Here is an 18,333-nt window from a genome sequence, read left to right as displayed (position 1 = left end):
GTACTGGAGTTTCAGCTTTAGCATCATTCCTTCCAAAGAAATCCCAGGGCTGATCTCCTTCAGAATGGACTGGTTGGATCTCCTTGCAGTCTAAGGGACTCTCAAGAGTCTTCTCCAACACCACAGTTCAAAAGCATCAACTCTTCAGTGCTCAGCCTTCTTCACAGTCCAACTCTCACATCTATATGTGACCACAGGAAAAACCACAGCCTTGACTAGATGAACCTTTGTTGGCAAAGTAATGTCTCTGCTTTTCAATATGCTATCTAGGTTGGTCATAATTTTCCTTCCAAGGAGTAAGCGTCTTTTAATTTCACGGCTGCAGTCACCATCTGCAGTGATTTTGGAGCCCCCAAAAATAAAGTCTGACACTGTTTCCACTGTTTCCCCATCTATTTTCCCATGAAGTGATGGGACCGGATACCATGATCTTCGTTTTCTGAATGTTGAACTTTAACGGAATCTTAGTTAACCATTAAAAAGAATGAATGTCATTTGCAACAACATGGATGGATCTAGAAATTATCATACTAAATGAAATAAGTCAAAGACAAATAGCATATATCACCTATATGTAGAATCTAAAAAAATGATACAAATGAACTTACAAAACAGAAACAGAAACGATTCTGAAAACAAACTTATGGTTACTAAAGAGGAAAGCTGGAGGAGAGATAAATTAGGAGTTTGGGATTAACAAATATACACTGTTACATATAAACAGATAATAAACAAGGATCTACTGTATAGCTCAGAGACCTGTACTTAATGTTGTGTAATAACCTATGTGGGAAAAGACTCTGAAAAAGAATGGATATACACAAATGTTTAACTGAAATCCTTAGTGGCTCAGATGGTAAAGAATCTGCCTGCAACACAGGAGACCGGGGTTCTATCCCTGTGTTGGGAGGATTCCCTGGAGAAGGGAATGGCAACCCACTCCAATATTCTTGCCTGGGAAATCCATGGACAGAGGAGCCTGGTGGGCTGCAGTCCTAGGGGTCGCAAAGAGATGGACATGACTGAGCAACTAACACTTTCATTTTTTTATAACTGAAATCACCTTGCTATATACCTGAAACTAACACTAACATTAAATCGACTATACTCCAATACAAAATAAAAAATTTTTTAAAAGACTAGATCAAGATAAGGATTCCACCATTACCACTTTCTGTATAAGGGAAAAAGGCAAACCTTCAGAAGAAACAAATTACCATTTTTTATAGTTTATCTATTTGAAAAATCTAAGACAATTAACTCCAAAACTACTAGGTTGGCCAAAAAGTTCCTTTGATTTTTAAGTAACAATAAAAGACACATTTTTCGTTTTCACCAAGAATGTTATAGAACAATGTATTCACCATTTTGTTGCACTATCTTCTGCCATTTTTCAGGCAACTTCGTAATTCCATCTTCCCAAAACCTTTTATCTTTTTGAGTAAAGAACTGATCAAGGTATCTTTTACAATCTCCCAGGGAATGGAAAATTTCTTCCATTAAGATAATTTTATAAAGACCAAAATATCATGTTGATGTTTGGTAGAAACTAATGCAATACTGTAAAGCAATTATCCTCCAATTAAACATAAATAAAGACCAAAATAAACAGAAATCTGAAGTTACAATGTCTGGTGAATACAGCAAATGAGTCAGAATTTTCCAGCCAAACTGCAAGTTTTTGCCTGGTAATCAAAGAAACATGCAGTCTTGTGGTATCCTGATGGTAGATTGTGTGTTTTCCATTGACTGATTCTGGACAGTTTTGTCGAGTGCTACTTTCAGTTGGTCTAACTGAGAACAGTACTTGTTGGAATTAATCCAACAAGTGTGGTTTCCGGGAAGGAGCTCATAATAGATAATTCCCTTCCAATTCCATCATATTCATAACATCACCTTCTTTGGATGAAGATCAGCCTTCATGTGGTTGGTGGTGGTTCCTTTACATTGCCCCGTGATCTCTTCCATTCCACATTATTGCACAATATCCACTTTTCACTGCCTGTCACAACTGGCTTTAAAAAGAACTTTCTCATTATGCTTAAGTAGGGAATTGCATGTGGAAATATGGTCAAAAAGGTTTTTTTTTCACTTAACCCAAACAAAGTGATTAACATAACCAAGCTGATGCAAATGATTTTCAACACTTGATTTGAATATTTTGAATATGTCAGCTGTCTCCTCGTGGTATAGTGCTGACTGATCTCAAATAATGTCTTGATTTGATTGCTATAAATTTCAAGTGGAGCCTGAATGAGGGCACGGCAACCCACTCCAGTATTCTTGCCTGGAGAATCCCCATGGACGGAGGAGCCTAGTGGTCTACAGTCCACAGGGTCACAAAGAATTGGACATGACTGAGCAACTAAGCACATAATATCCTTACTTTGCACCAGAAATGAAAAGGCAAGCCATAGACAAAAAATATTCACAATGCATATATCTGACAAAGGATTCATGTTCAGAATATACAAAGAACTCTTATAAATCAATAAGGAAAACCATTAACTGCCCAATTAAAAATGGGCTGAAGGACTTCCCTGGTGGTCCAGTGGTTAAGAATCCATCTGCCAATGCAGAGGACACGGGTACGATCACTAGGACAGGAAGACTGCACACGCCACAGGGCAACTGAGCACATGAACCACAGCTACTGAGTCTCCACTCAGCCCACGGGCTCCAACCACTGAAGCCCACACACCCTAGAGCCCGTGCTCCGCAACAAGAGATGCCGTCAACCACAGTGAGAAGACCAGCACTGCAACCAGGGTAGCCCCTGCTCGCCACAACTAAAGAAAGCCAGCACAGAGCAATAAGCCAGCACAGCCAAAAATAAATAAATAAAACTTTAAAAAAATGGGCTAAAGACACGAATGGGCACTTCTCAAGAAAACAGCCAAAAGATCAATATGCATACAAAAAAAAAAGTTCATTATTATGAGGTACCACTATACACCCACTGAATGGCAGTGTGACCTGAATATCCACTTTGGAAAATTGTGACAGTTTCTACTAAAGCTAAACATATGCCTACGCTAGAACCTAGCCATTCTAGTCCTAAATATTGTATATACCCAAGTAAAATGAGTACATATGTTCACAAAGACACTACAAGAAAGTTCGTAACAGTTTAATTAATAATAGCAGAATGTCAGAAACAATTCAAATGTCTACCAAGAGGAAAACAGATAAATTATGGGATATTCATAGAATAGAATCCTACACAACAACAAAAAGAACACAAGAACATAATCTCAGAGACACTATGTTACTGAGTAAAGTAAGCCACACACAAATTAGAATATACAGCATGTGTCCATTTATCTAAAGTTAAAGAACAAGCAAAACTAATCAATGATAACCAAAGTGATACGCCTTCTGTGAGAGTAAAATGGATTGGGAAGGCACAAGGGACCAGAGAGGGGTGATACAATTTTCTGAATCTTAATTTAGGTGAAAAGTAGACATAAACTGTTACCAAGTTGTACCCTTAAAAGCAAACCTTAAGTAAAGTGCATAAAAATAAAAATAAAATTTAATGTTAAATAACAATTTAACATTAAAGAAATTAATGATATAAAAGGTATAAAATAAATCCACACTACAAAGCAGTAAAAAAAAGTCACACAGAAAAAGCAAAAGATTTAAAATATAATCCACAGAAGAAATACAAGGGGCTAAAGTCATATTAAAAGATACTTATCTTCACTAAAAAAATCTAAGAAATGTAAATTAAAACTAACACTACTACAATACCTATCATGTAGCAGATACTGAGAAGGCTGACAGCATCAGGAATACATGAAAGTATGGCCATACGCTATCTTTGGGGTTCTATTTGGTACAGCCTTTTTGGGTGGCCAATTTGCAATATCCATTAATATTTTATATGGATATATTGTACTCACTTCTAGGAATAAAAATGTTCACTGCAGTACTATCTGCAATAACCAAAATTTAAAGCATTTCAATCTCCACCAGTTAGGTAAGTTCTTAAATAATTTCCTCTTCTTAAGCCATTTCCAAACTGATAAAAAATGGTATCTATGATATTGTAAGGATAAAAAAAATTACAATCACTGTATCCAGTTGACCTCATTGTTGCTGTTCAGTCGCTAAGTCTACCTGACCCTGCGACCCCATGAACTGCAGCAAGCCAGGTTTTCCCATCCTTCACCATCTCCCTGAGTTTGCTCAAACTCATCTCCATTGAGTAAGGGATGCCATCCAACCATCTCATCCTCTGTTCCCCCCTTCTCCTCTTGCCCTCAATCTTTCCCAGGTTCAGGGTCTTTTTCAATGAGTTGGCTCTTCACTTCAGGTGGCCAAAGTATTGGAGCTTCAGCTTCAGCACCAGTCCTTCCAATGAATATTCAGGGTTGATTTCCTTTAGGATTGACTGGTTTGCTCTCCCTGCTGTCCAAGGGACTCTCAAGAGTCTTCTCCAGCACCACAGTACAAAAGCGAAAATTCTTCAGTGCTTAGCCTTCTTTATGGTTAAACTCTCACATACATGGGCTTCCCTGGTAGCTCAGCTGGTAAAGAATCTGCCTGCAATGCAGGAGACCCTGTTTCAATTCTTGGGTCAGGAAGATCCCCTGGAGAAGGGATAGGCTACCCCACTCCAGTATTCTTGGGCTTCTCTCTTGGCTCAGCTGGTAAAGAATCTGCCTGCAATGTGGGAGACCTGGGTTGGGAAGATCCCCTGGAAAAGGGAACTCCAGTATTCTGGCCTGGAGAATTTCATAGACTGTATTATATGTAGTCCATGGCATTGCAAAGAGTTGGACATGACTGAGTGGCTTTCACTTTCGACTATATGGACCTTTGTCTGTAAAGTGATGTCTCTGCTTTTTAATACACTATCTAGGTTTGTCATAGCTTTTCTTCCAAGGAGCAAGCATCTTTTAATTTTGTGGCTGCAGTCACTGTCTGCAGTTATTTTGGAGCCCAAGAAAATGATATCTGACACTGTTTCCACTTTTCCCCCATCTATTTGCCATGAAGTGATGGGAACCTCGTTAGCTTAGTGAGTGAAGTCGCTCAGTCATGTCTGACTCTTTGCGACCCCATGGACTGTAGCCTACCAGGCTCCTCTGTCCATGGGATTTTCCAGGCAATAGTCCTGGAGTGGATTGCCATTTCCTTCTCCAGGGGATCTTCCCAACCCAGGGATTGAACCCGGGTCTCCCACATTGTAGGCAGACACTTTACCATCTGAGCCACCAGGGACAAATCTCCCAATTTATATATTTCTAAATTTATAAATATAAACAAGTATTTATAAATTATATACTATTCACATATAGAGAGAAAAATTTGGGAAAACAAACATCAGAATGTTTAGAAGTTATCTCTGGGTAGTTAAGATTTTTAAGGAGAGACAATTTTTACATACTTTTGTACTGTTTGAAAATTATTAACAAAATGACTAACAACAATAACAAAATATTTTTCCATTTTTTAATATTCATACCTGCAAAGCTTTTTCCTTCTCATTCGTTAGTTCCTGAGAATGCTTATTTGACAATGTTGCTGTGTGCGACGCCCATTCATTCCGTAACTTATCTAATTCTTGGATCTTTTCTGATAATGTCTATAGTAGAGTTCAGTACATAATATTAAAATTCTTGAATATGTTATTAGATTGGAACATGATCATATTTGCAAAGCATATAAAAGAAAATGAAATCACACCTTTTCTTACATTCAAAGTCTTTTCTTACATAGATTTCTCTGTATTTAAAGAAATTAAGATTAGAATAAAAGCAATTTTAGAGTTAACACAGCCCACAGTATACTATCACTAACCTTTTAGTTAAATCTGGCTCTTCACCACTCAATCCTCTCCTCTGGCATTAAGAAATAAAGCAACCCAGGGTAGAGCAAGTCAGTCATAAGTAGTACAGATGACCCTTAAACAACACACAGGTTTGAAATGTATAGATACATTTATACTCAGTTTTTTTTCCAATAAATACGTACTACAGTACTACACAATCCATGGTTGGCTGAACCTGAGGACGTGGAAACACAGGTATGGAGAACTGACTACAGACTTATACAAGGACTTTCAACTGTGCAAAGGGCTGATGTCCCTAACCCCTGCGTTGTTCAAAGGTCAACTGTAGTTTACTTATACACCTAAAAACCAGTAACACAGGTTCCCAAGATGGTCCATATGGTGCAGAAAAATTTTCTACCTGAAGCCATGCAGCTTATCAGATACTTTTATCCTCAATTTCAAGGAGAAGCTATTATTGAAATGATGATTAATCTATCAGAATTAATTCTAAACAGAAGGAAGGAAAGATTTAGAAGACAGGAACTAAAATGCCATTTAGACAAGAAGAATGAGGTGAAAAAAAGAGGAGCAGAACATGTGACAAATACTATACATTATTTAATGAAGACTTGGAGAGAATGTGTCATATACTGGGGATAACAGAAATGTTTGGAGAGAATAAGAAAAAGCACAGATTAAGACAATTAACTGGTAGGCGAAGGGTGACAAAAAGGATGAATTCAACAGTAGCATGCTTTGAAAATAAAAATACATAAAAGCCTAGACTTGATTTAAGAAGCAATTCAGAGCCCATGTTTGGATGACTTACAAAGAAAAAATCAAACTTGAATTACCTTTTGGGTGAAATTCAGTTGCCTGGTAACATCATCCAGCGATTGTGTTAATGATAATTTTTCTTCCTATTTATAAAAATAATAAAATTATGCAGCTTACAATTTAATCATCTGTAGCTGGGCTACACAAAGTACAATGAAGTATACAGCATCAGCACCAGCCTGGGCGTTTGTTAGAAAGACAGAATCTCAGGCTCCACCTCAGACCTTCTGAGTTAGAATCTGCACTGGCAAGACCTCTGGATTTGCCTAACCTTAAATCCAGAGATGTCCTGATTCATAGTATTTGACTTTCTAAAAATTCTCAAGAGGCATCCCAATGTTGTTTTCTTGAGCGTGTATTTTATATAGTTATAGAGCACTTTGTAATCTTCAAGATACTTTCATATATTTTATCTCATTTAAGATAGCTCAGAGGGTAAATATTTCCATACATATCCACAAGCTAATGAAACCAAGACACCATGAGCTTAAGTGACCTGCTCAAGGTCACAGAAAATTAGTAAAAACCCTGGGACCTAAGTTTCTTAATTCCTGATCTGTTTTATCTTCTAGTACTGTGCCTAACTAAAACAATAAAATAAAGTCACTGTGTGTTATAAAAATTTCTTGGATACCTTTAAAAAGACTTTATTCAGAAAATAAAATCTAGTAGCAATATAGCTTTTCAGTGGATTACCAGAGAGCTTTGGGACTTATTTTAAGAAAACAATTTAAATTTAAATCTTACCTTACTACATTTCAAACAGTCGGCTAGAAACTTCTTTATTTCCACATCATTTCCAGGTAAAAGTTTTAGTGAGAGGTGTGTCAGATGCTTAAAAGGATTTGTCTCTACCACATTTAAAAGAGCAGGTGAGTTATCCAAAATAGCTTCTGTAGAAACTAACTGCAGCAAAAACCTTTGAAGAGAAAGTATCACATAACACATTTATGAGACAGTGACAACTCTCCCATTGAATAATGAGCCCCACTGGATTATCAGTGATTAAAAGGATCAGCAAAGGGAGCATGCTGGAATCATAGGGGCCAACATGGAAGGACTCCCAACAGTAAAACTGGATTAGTGTAAATAGCAAAATGGATACTTATCTACTGATTGAAAACAGTGAATATATAAATCTCCATGAGTTCATAATGAGAAACAGATAAGGAGAGAAAGCAAAAGACTAAACACAAAAACAAATCAAAACCCACTGAAACCAGAAAACTAACTAGAGTAACAATCCTCACTCTGAAAACTGACAATTTAAAAATAAGAACTGAGCATTTATCCCTTTCTCTAAGAGTTTTCATAGTAATCAAATAGCTCTTACTGATGAAGGAAGTTATTTTTCATAGAAGAATTATACCTAATAAATACAGAAAGATGGAATTGGAAAAACATAATTTTGTACTTACTAATGAAATAATTCATTCAAACAAGAATCACCAACTGATGAAACTTATAGATAAAAGGTTGGAAAGCTTTACAAAGAAAGGATCAGGTGTTAGCACTAAACAAATATGGATACACTTGGACCCAAAATCTTCTTTGTCCAAGTTCATCAGAAAAACATATACTTGAACACTAACAACAAACTATCAAAAAGAGAAACTACGGGAACAATTCCACTTACAACTGCAGCAAAAAGGATAAAATGTCTAGGAATAAACCTACCTAAAGGAGAAGGCAGACCTGTAATCTGCGAACTGTAACACAAGACACTGATGAAAGAAATCAAAGACAATAGAGATGGAAAGATATACCATGGATTAATTAGTGTAAATAGTGAAATGGATTGAAAGAATATTGTTAAAATGACCACACTACCCAAGGCAACTGACAGATTCAGGGCAATCCCCATCCATTCTCCAAGGGCATTTTTCACAAAACTAGACCAAAAAATTTTTTAATTTGTATGGAGAAGGAAATGGCAACCCACTCCAGTGTTCTTGCCTAGAGAATCCCAGGGACGGAGGAGCCTGGTGGGCTGCAGTCTATGGGGTCGCACAGAGTCGGACACGACTGAAGCGACTTAGCAGCAGCAGTGGCATGGAAACACAAAAGACCTCGAATAGGCAAAACAATCTTGAGAAAGAAGAACAGACTAGTTAGACGAATCACGCTTCCTATCTTCAGACCTTACTAAAAGCTTTGAAGTCAGAACAGTCTGGTTTGGCATACTGGCACATAAACAGTCACTGATCAATAGAACAGAACAGAGCCCAGAAATAAACCCACACACTTATTATTAACTAACATACCACAGAGAAGGCAAGAATACACAATGGGGAAAGACAGTCTCTTCAGTAAGTAGTGCTGGAAAACTGGACAGCTACATGTAAAAGAACAATATAGAACATTCTCTAACATCATACATAAAAATAAAACTCGGATTTCCCCAGTGGTCCCTGGAGCTCAAACAGTAAAGAATTTGCCTGCGATGCAGGAGACCAGGGTTCAATCCCTGGGTTGGGAAGTTCCTCTGGAGAAGTGAATGGCAATCCACTCCAGTATTCTTGCCTGGAGAACACCATGGACAGAGAAGCCTGGGGGGCTACAGTACGGGGGGTTGCAAAAAGTTGGACACAACTGAGCAACTAACACACACCCACCAATGATTAAGAATCTCCTTGCCAATGCGGACATGGGTTCAATCTCTGCTCTGGGAAGACTGCACATGCTGTGGGCGACTAAGGCCCTGCACCACAACCACTGATTCTGCTCTAGAGCTCACACACTGCAACTACGAAGACTGCGCCCTAGAGCCATGCTCAGTAAGAGAAGGCACCTCAATGAGAAGCCCACACAACCAGAGAAAGTGCAGCAACAAAGACCCAGCGCAGCCAAATATAAATAAATAAATAGAGCTTTTAAAAATAAACTCAAAAATGGATTAAAGACCAAAAGGTAAGACCAGAAATCATAAAACTCCTAGAAGAGAACATAGGTGGAACACTCTCTAACATAAACTGTAGCATTTTTTTAAATTTGTCTCCTAAAACAGAAGTAAATAAAAGTAAAAATAAACAAATGGGACCTAATCAAACTTAAAAAGCTTCTGCACAGCAAAGGAAAACACCAACAAAAGAGACAATCTACTGAACGGGAGAAGATACTTGCAAATGATATGACCAATAAGGGGTTAATATCCAAACTATATAAACAGCTTACACAACTCAATGTGAAAAAAATAAACAAACTGACTAAAAAATGGTCAGAAGACCTGAAAAGACATTTTTCAAAGACATACAGATAGCCAACAGGTACATGAAAAGATACTCAACATGGCTAATCATCAAGGAAATGCAAATCAAAACCACAATGAGATATTACATCTGTCAGAATGGCTATCATCAAAAAGAACAGAAATAATGAATGCTGACAAGCATGTGGAAAAAAGGGAACTTTCCAACACCGTTGGACTGTGAAAAACAGTAGGGAGGTTTCTCAAAAAACTAAAAATAGAACTGTCATATGACCTAGCAATTCCATTCCTGGGTTCATATTTGAAATAAAAACACTAATTCAAAAAGATACATGAACCCCAATATTCATAGCAGTATTATGAAGCTTGGCTTAAAACTCAACAATCAGAAAACTAAGATCATGGCATCCAGTCCCATCACTTCATGGCAAATTCATGGGGAAACAAATGAAATAATGACAGACTTTATTTTGGGGGGTTCCAAAATCACTGTGGATGGTGACTGCAGCCATGAAATTAAAAGATGCTTACTCCTTGGAAGAAAAATTATGACCAACCAAGACAGCAAATTAAAAAGCAGAGATACTTTGCCAACAAAGGTCCGTCTAGTCAAAGCGATGGTTTTTCCAGTAGTCATGTATGGATGTGAGAGTTGGACTATAAAGAAAGCTGAGAGCTGAAGAATTGATGCTTTTGAACTGTGGTGTTGAAGAAGACTCCTGAGAGTCCCTTGGACTGCAAGGAGATCCAACCAGTCCATCTTAAAGCAAAGCAGTCCTGAATATTCATTGGAAGGACTGATGCTGAAGCTGAAACTCTAATACTTTGGCCACCTGATGCAAAGAGCTGACTCACTGGAAAGGACCCTGATGCTGGGAAAGATTGAAGGCAGGAGGAGAAGGGGACAACAGAGGATGAGATGGTTGGATGGCATTGCTGACTCAATGGACATGACTTTGGGTAAACTCCAGGAGTTGGTGATGGACAGGGAGGCCTGGCGTGCTGCAGTCCATGAGGTCGCAAAAGTAGGACACAACTGAGCGACTGAACTGAACTGAAGATATGAAGGCAACCCAAGTGTCCATCAACAGATGAATGAATCAAGAAGATGTGGAATACACATATTCTTGATATGTATGCGTATATATATACACACAGTAGAATACTACTCAGCTATTAAAAAAGAATGAAATTTTGCCATTTACAACAACATGAATAGACCTAGAGGATATTATGCTAAAGTGAAATAAGTCAGGAAAGACAAATACTACATATCGCTTATATGAGAAATCTAAAAAATACAATAAACTAGTAAATATAACAAAAAGAAACAGAGATAGAGAACTAGTGGTTACTAGCAGGCAGAGGGAATGAGGAGGCAGTTCAGGGACTGAGAATTAAGAGGTACAAACTGCAATGTATAAAATAAATAAGCTATTAAGATATATTGTAAAACACAGGGAACATGGCCAATATTTTATAATAACTATAAGTAGAATATAACCTTGGGAAAAAACACATACTTGATGCTATTAAATACTTCAGGTAACTTTAATGGCTTTGTCAAGATATGAAAATTAGGGGGTAAATATTTCTGGTTTTATAAATTTGAGATTTATGAAGGTCTTTGCACAGCTTTGAAAAGAGACACAGATACTCAAAATACATAAATATTTTGCCGTCTTCTTACAAAGACTCTTCTTACAAAGAAGAGTCTTTCTTGAGAAAAGTTTAATGATAATAGTGCTCTCCTGAGACTTACCTTGGAATTTCTTTCGCATATTCTTGAGTACACTGCTGGAGGAGATCTATGAATTTTTGTGGGAAAGCTAAGAAGTCTACCAGAAGACCTTGCTGGAATTTTAAACTACACAGAAGACAGGAAAAGAAATTTTTTTTTTAGAATTTTAATTACTGTATGTAGTTATAAATAACATCCTGAAAGGTTAGTTTTTTATTTACTGAACATCCATCATAGTCAAGAACTAAGCTAGGAAACTTTGATTTTTATAGAGCTTATTCAGTGGGAGGGAAAAGGTCAATAAATCTAGATAAAGCTCCAAATTTCTGAGCTGTTTTAAACAGAATGCTAATAATCTATGAAATATGTATTTTCAAAAACAGCCTGAAACATTACAGTATAAATAGTCCAGTGATCCCCAAATACTTAATTGTTCCTAATGAGTACGTGTTTCAAAGGAATAGCACTGATACATACATAAAACTTAAAAACTTACTTATTCTTAGATTAAATATAAGATCAGAAAAATAAATTTAGTTACCTCTGAAAATCTTCCTCTGAAATAACAAGGTTATACAGAAAAAATGGATCCGCATCATCAGTCAGACGGATAACTAAATCCTAAAAGAAAGACTGTTATTTTTGATGTTTTCAGTAGATCTGGCTTTCAGAGTAGTTTCTTCCTCCATGGAAGTGAAATAATAATAGCATCAATGTATCTCTGTTATAGCTCAGAGGGCTCTGCTTTCTGGTGCTGCTAGGTTTTAATGTCTTTGGGGATTTTAGCATCTTAAACAGCAATGGATACTCTGCTCCTTGAGAGCCACATGGGGTGCAAGGTGAGAAGTGATGGGGTCTATAGTAGTTAATTAAATGCTAGGAGTTGAAAGCTGATGAGTATCATTCTATCAGAGGCTTAGGAAAGTTCAGACCTACCTCTTGCTCTACTAAGATAATATGACAAAAATATTTTTTACCACTGATGTCACATTCAAGTATATTTTCAGTTTCCCTCAAGTTAATTGTCTGGTATTTCCAAAATGGCAAATACATCAGCAGAAATGATAGTCATCTACCCAGGTAAGAAAGGAGCGTTTGTTTCTCAGGCAGAGGACAGGGGTATCAGGTGACAGGTTGCCAGGGTTTCTTCCTAGAAGCATATTCTCTACCACTCCAGGTGGCCACTGATGTGGAACCCCCATCTGTTTTCAAGTTTCAAACGAAGTGAATACCTTTCACAAAGACCACTTTTCAAGTAGTTAAATTTACTGTATGGCAGATCATCACAGCATCTAAAGCCAACAGGAAAGTCCTATACTTCAGAAAACACTGGCAGAAGGAAAACAGGACTAGTAAGATGTCAGAGCACTAATAAAGCATAAGCATTCAGGTTAAGAATAAGTTTCTGCCTTGAAATAAAATCTACTTGTGGCTACTGAGGAATTGCTAAGGTCCTAGAAAAATCTAAACCACTTATGAGTAGAGCTAGAAAATAAAGAGGTACAGCAGGCATAAGGAAAAATGTAAGAATATATACTCTCTTTCCCAGAAAATTAGTGGCTCAGCTGGTAAAGAATCCATCTGCAATGCAGGAGACCTGGGTTCGATCCCTGGGTTGGGAAGAGCCCCTGGAAAAGGGAAAGGCTACCCATTTCAGTATTCTGGCCTGGAGAATTCCATGGACTGTATAATCCACGGGGGTCAGTCCATGGGGTCTCAAAGAGTCGGACACGACTGATCGACTTTCACTCTCTCTTTTTCACCCTGGAAGATTAGCAATCTAGGTATTTGCTCTGTCTCAGAAGGCCCTGTTCTTAAAGCAGCTTTATTTAAATATTTTTTTAAACCCACCCCAAGATGCTTTTATAAAAAAAAACTGAAGCTGTTACTATTAGATCCTTGAATATGTTAAGGGAAAGCTATAACACAGAGAAAACAGATGTATTTCTTCACCCTCCTTTCTATATCACATCTCTGTTAATGACTCACACTTTTAAATCAGATAAGACTGATGCTCTTAACAACTATTGTCAAAAGGCAAAAAGATTCAAGAATATCTCCCTGCAGTGCTTCAATTCATTCTATACTCACATTTATATGAAATACCAGTTCTACAGGATAGCAATATATATTTGAGTAACTTTAAAAAGTGCAATGAGGGAATTCCCAAGCAGTTAGGGACTCCAAGCTTCCACGGAAGGGATATGGGTGTGATCCCTGGACTGGGAACTAAGATCCCTCAAGCTATGTGATGCAGCCAAAAAACTGCAACGGGCAAAACCTAAGGAGACTGTTGTCACAATCTCCAACTCTCGCATGCTTTAGAAATATATGGTATATCATCTCTCAGTTGTTGTCTTAGATTTTACCATCCCAGATCTGCAAGTTATTAAATGGCCCAAAATTAAAAAGCAAGATGATATTAACAAAAGATCTCACATTCTTAAAGAATTAAAACAACTATAATGTACTAAATTACCATTTTTCAGAAAAAGAAAAATATTTATTTCAAAATATATAATACCAACCTTTCTGTGAACGGGGTTAGAAACTGATTGTAGTTCAATGCTCAGTCTAATACTCACTCTCCTGTATGAAAAGATATGCCCAACTATCAGAAACATTCACATGCAATAAATTATTACTACCATTTGTATAGCTAACATTTTCCATTTTAAGCCACAAGATCCTTCACAGGTTGTCCCTAACTTACGAATACATGTTTGGAAAACTAGATGGATTTGAAATTTAACTTCCTGTTTTTCCACAAGTAATCAGGTTTTTAACCTGATGCTAAATTTTTTCTCTCCTGTAAAAAGAGGATGTTGTGAGGATTAAATGAGATAAATGATGTGGAATGCCTATTATTAGCTTGGTATACAACCTCACTGTACTGATTTTCAAATAGCATCTACTGAAAAGCAAACCATCAGGTTTACAACGATTTTTCACATAAAAATATGAACTGAAAATAAATAAAAAATAAAAAACTGAAATGACCAAATTAATTTGAGAATTAGAATACTCTGAATGTCTACAACCAAGGAAATAAGATAACATATTCACTTTCCTTATGTACACACACACACACACACACACATTTTTCAGATCCACAAACTACATTGCTCAACGGACTCTCCATACAATATAAGTACTATCAACAATTATCTATCTAATCCTAGAGTAACTCTAAACCCTAAAAGAAAAAAAAGAAAAAACACAGCTTTTTGCTCATTCTATACTGCATCTTAGAAAATTCAGTATCAAACAGAGGCATATAAATAAAGGTGTTCATAAACATTAATCAAACTGAGCAAAAATGTTAAAAAAAAAAACCTCAGGAAATAAAGGGGTAATGGTGAAAATACATCTCTGCACAAGTGGTTCTCAAACTATTCTGCTAGAATTAAATAATAATGGTCTTTTCCTGATGTGCAGGGAAAATAAACTGAATTTGTTCAATATTATTTTTTTAAAGATGTATTTTAAACTTTTTTCACATTCTACCACAGAAGTACAGACATAACAACTGAGTGTTGATGGAAAAACCTGGTAATAGCTGACTCAGGCTAGATTCAATAGTTTAGTCTTTTATGCTCTGACTTGCAGTTTACATTGGTTCAATCCATGTCATTTTAGTTAAATTTCTTATTGAACATATGACTGGATGTTAAATTTTAGTTCACATGATGCGATTACCATAATTTGTATATTAATATCTAAAAAAGAACAGTACCGGTAAACAGCACAAAGACAGGAAGAATTATCTTTAAGTAAGAAAATGTTTCATTTCTATTTTTCTAGTATCTAAAGCAATATATGTGAAAATATTGAATTCCTACTCCAATTCCATTTACGTATTCTTAGGCAGTGGTGGGCAGGGGGGCGGAGGGGAGGAACACAACAACTTTCAATTTCCTAACTTATAAGAAAAGTGAATCGAGTCAAGTTTGTGAGGGCCATTCAGCTCTACAATGTCATTATGTTTGGTTTTCATCTTCTGAAGTTTTTCCTAGTACATACTGCCATAATGATATGACACTGTGGTTGATAACTTTACACTTTTTAAAATGTGTGGGTTTCTCAGGTAGCTCGGTGGTAAAGAATCCGCCTGCCAATGCAAGAGATGCAGGAAGATCCCCTGGAGTAGGAAATGGCAACCCACTCCAGTATTCTTGCCTACAGAATTCCATGGACAGAGGAGCCTGGCAGGCTACAGTCCATGGGGTCACAAAAAGTAGGATATGACTGAGCGAGTAACACACACATTTCAAAAGCCTATATGCATTAGATGACAGGAAGAAAAAGAGGAGAACCCCATAAGTTAAAACTATTTCCCATATTCAGTTCAAAAACCTCCAGAGCAATAACTTATAGGAAAATGTGAGCTTTCAGAGGATCTGAAATCAGAAATCTTTCTCCACTGTAATGGTGAACATCATAGGAACAGTATAAAACAAGTTTAAAAAACAATTTTTAAAGTGCTGTTTCTCAAAATAAATGTCATAAATCTGCTTAACATCCTTCCTGTCAGTTAGATTTGGCATTAGCAGAACTGGATCCTAGCCACCTCTGCCACCTAATAGTTCTGACCTTAAACTCTCAATTCAAACAAAAGCTGCTCTACGCCAGGTACTATGCTGGGTGCCAGGGATACAAACAGAAATAAACATGGTTCATGACCTCATATTGAGATGATATTAAATGACTTTATCCTAGATTTGCTTCTGATGGTATTCTAAGGCTTTAATACATACACTATTAAGTGTCTGCCAGGCACCCTGCTTATATCAACTTATTTAACAACAATGTTGTTAAGTAAATATTATCTCCATCATTCAAAGAAAGAACCTGAGATGCACAGAGTTGCAAATTTGGGTAAGGTCACACTACAGAGCCCAAATCTGAACTCAAATCTTTCTCTTTTACCATGCTATCTAACAAACAAATAAGGACAATTAATTTCAACTTAGGCAACTTTGAAAACGTCCTTATAAAGAAAGAATTTAAGACAGACATAGAAGTCGTGGAGAAAAAAGCATCTGAGGTAGAAGGGAGAGCTGGAGTAAAGGTAGAGTATTAATAGAGTATCAGGTGCACTCAGAGGATAGCACGTAGCCCTGCATGACTGCTATATTGGGAAGAGGAGCTTAGGGGAAAAATAAAATGAAAAAGCAGGCTGGTGTCAAACCATGGGCTTCAAAATTTTGTACCACTTTTCTCCAGACATAGTTCTCTGAGCCCTACCACTGTCTTCAACTGAAGTTCCTTTTTCTCTATGACTTTAGTTCCTTTACTTTACTTCATGCATTAATCACTCTTCAATAATAGCTAATGGTTAGTGAATGCTCTTAAGTTCCAGGCACTGTTCTAAGTACTTCATATGTATTATTTTATGCTTATAATAATCCCACAAACAGGTACTTTATTTTTATCAATTATAAGGATGAGGCACAGAGAAGTAAGAAAAACTGTACAGAATCAAGCAGTAACTGGTAAAGTAGAACCTCAACAGTGTGGCTCCATAGCCTATTTTTTTTAATGTAGAGAACAGAGGGATTATAAACTCTTTTTTTTTTTAAGTACAGTTGATTTACAATGTTGTATTAATTTCTACTCTACAGCAAAGTGACTCAGTCATACATACATTTTCTTTTGCATATTTTTCCATTATGGTTTATCACAGGATATTAAATATAGTCCCAGACCTTGTTGTTTATCAGAGCCTGAACTCCTAACCTATGCTATACTACCTCTAAATGGAAGAACTTTTTGTTTCCTCTATTAAAGTGAGTTCCTTGAGAGCTAGAATGAAAATAGTTTTGTTGCTGTTGCTGTCATTGGAGGAAGATGCTAAGGAGAAGAGCTTTATATTCTCAGCACCTAGGACAGTGCCTGGTACACAGCAGGCTTTCATAAATACTTGAGCTGAACTGGCCTTGACTACTTAAGTCTGGACTATTTTTCCCATAAGAGGTTGGCAAACTTTATCTGTAAAGGGTCAGATAGTAAATATTTTCGGCTTTGCCAGCCATAAGGTCTCTGTCACATTTATTCATTTCTCCTCCTATACCACAGAAGCAGCAATAGATAATTCTTAAACGAATGAGAATGGCTGAATTTAATAAAACTTTGTCTACAAAAAAAGGCAATGGGCTAAGGAGCCTCAATACTGGAATTAGAAATTATGCCCCCCACCTTTCTTTCTTCTATAATCATTCTAGAACAGGGCTATCCAATAGAGATACAATGGAGCCACAAATATAAGGCACATATATAATTTTTAATTTTCTGGAAGTCACATTAAAAAAACATAAAAGAAACAGATAAATTTGTTATATATTAAATTAACCCTACATATCAAAATATTGTCATCTTAACACATAATCAATATAAAAATTGAAATGTTTTCCATTCCTTTGTTTCTCATAGTAAGTCTTCAGTCTAGTGTGCATTTTACTCTTATGTACCTTAGCTCACTTTACATCCATTTCAAATGTCAACTATAGTTGCTCCCATATTGGGCAACACAAAAGAACCACCAACTAACCTATAAATCTCCACTTACCAGCTGCTGTTCTTGGTACCATCTACTTGCCTGGCCTGCCAGTTGATTTTGAACCTAATTCTGAACTATACACCAGTTTCACATTATTGGTAGCTCAATATACCAATGTCTTCATTTTTAGTCACATTTCCACACCTGATCCTCCTAACAAACAACCATGTAGGTAGGCATGTTATATCAGTTTTACAAATGAG

The 18,333-nt window shown here is 36.7% G+C and overlaps 1 protein-coding gene across 2 annotated transcripts in view; it reads right to left on the bottom strand.

Annotated features, from left to right (window-relative positions):
* The window catches only part of SASS6 (spindle assembly 6 homolog (C. elegans)), a 39,973-nt gene that overhangs the window by 20,352 nt on the left and 1,288 nt on the right, over positions 1-18,333 (bottom strand). Inside the window, exons 2-7 of one of the 2 annotated variants that reach the window (XM_010830994.1) lie at positions 14,100-14,160; positions 12,113-12,192; positions 11,593-11,697; positions 7,370-7,541; positions 6,640-6,705; positions 5,477-5,596 (exon numbers count right to left, since the gene is read on the bottom strand). In XM_010830994.1, the coding sequence (XP_010829296.1) occupies positions 5,477-5,596; positions 6,640-6,705; positions 7,370-7,541; positions 11,593-11,697; positions 12,113-12,192; positions 14,100-14,160 (604 nt within the window). The remainder of the gene's footprint in view (positions 1-5,476; positions 5,597-6,639; positions 6,706-7,369; positions 7,542-11,592; positions 11,698-12,112; positions 12,193-14,099; positions 14,161-18,333) is intronic. The other variant, XM_010830995.1, reaches the window with a different exon arrangement.

Source organism: Bison bison, unplaced genomic scaffold, assembly GCF_000754665.1.
Source record: "Bison bison bison isolate TAMUID 2011002044 unplaced genomic scaffold, Bison_UMD1.0 scf7180017864519, whole genome shotgun sequence".
Lineage (NCBI taxonomy): Eukaryota > Metazoa > Chordata > Mammalia > Artiodactyla > Bovidae > Bison > Bison bison.
The sequence above is the reverse complement of the archived record's forward strand: the minus strand, read 5'-3'. Positions and strand labels throughout refer to the sequence as shown.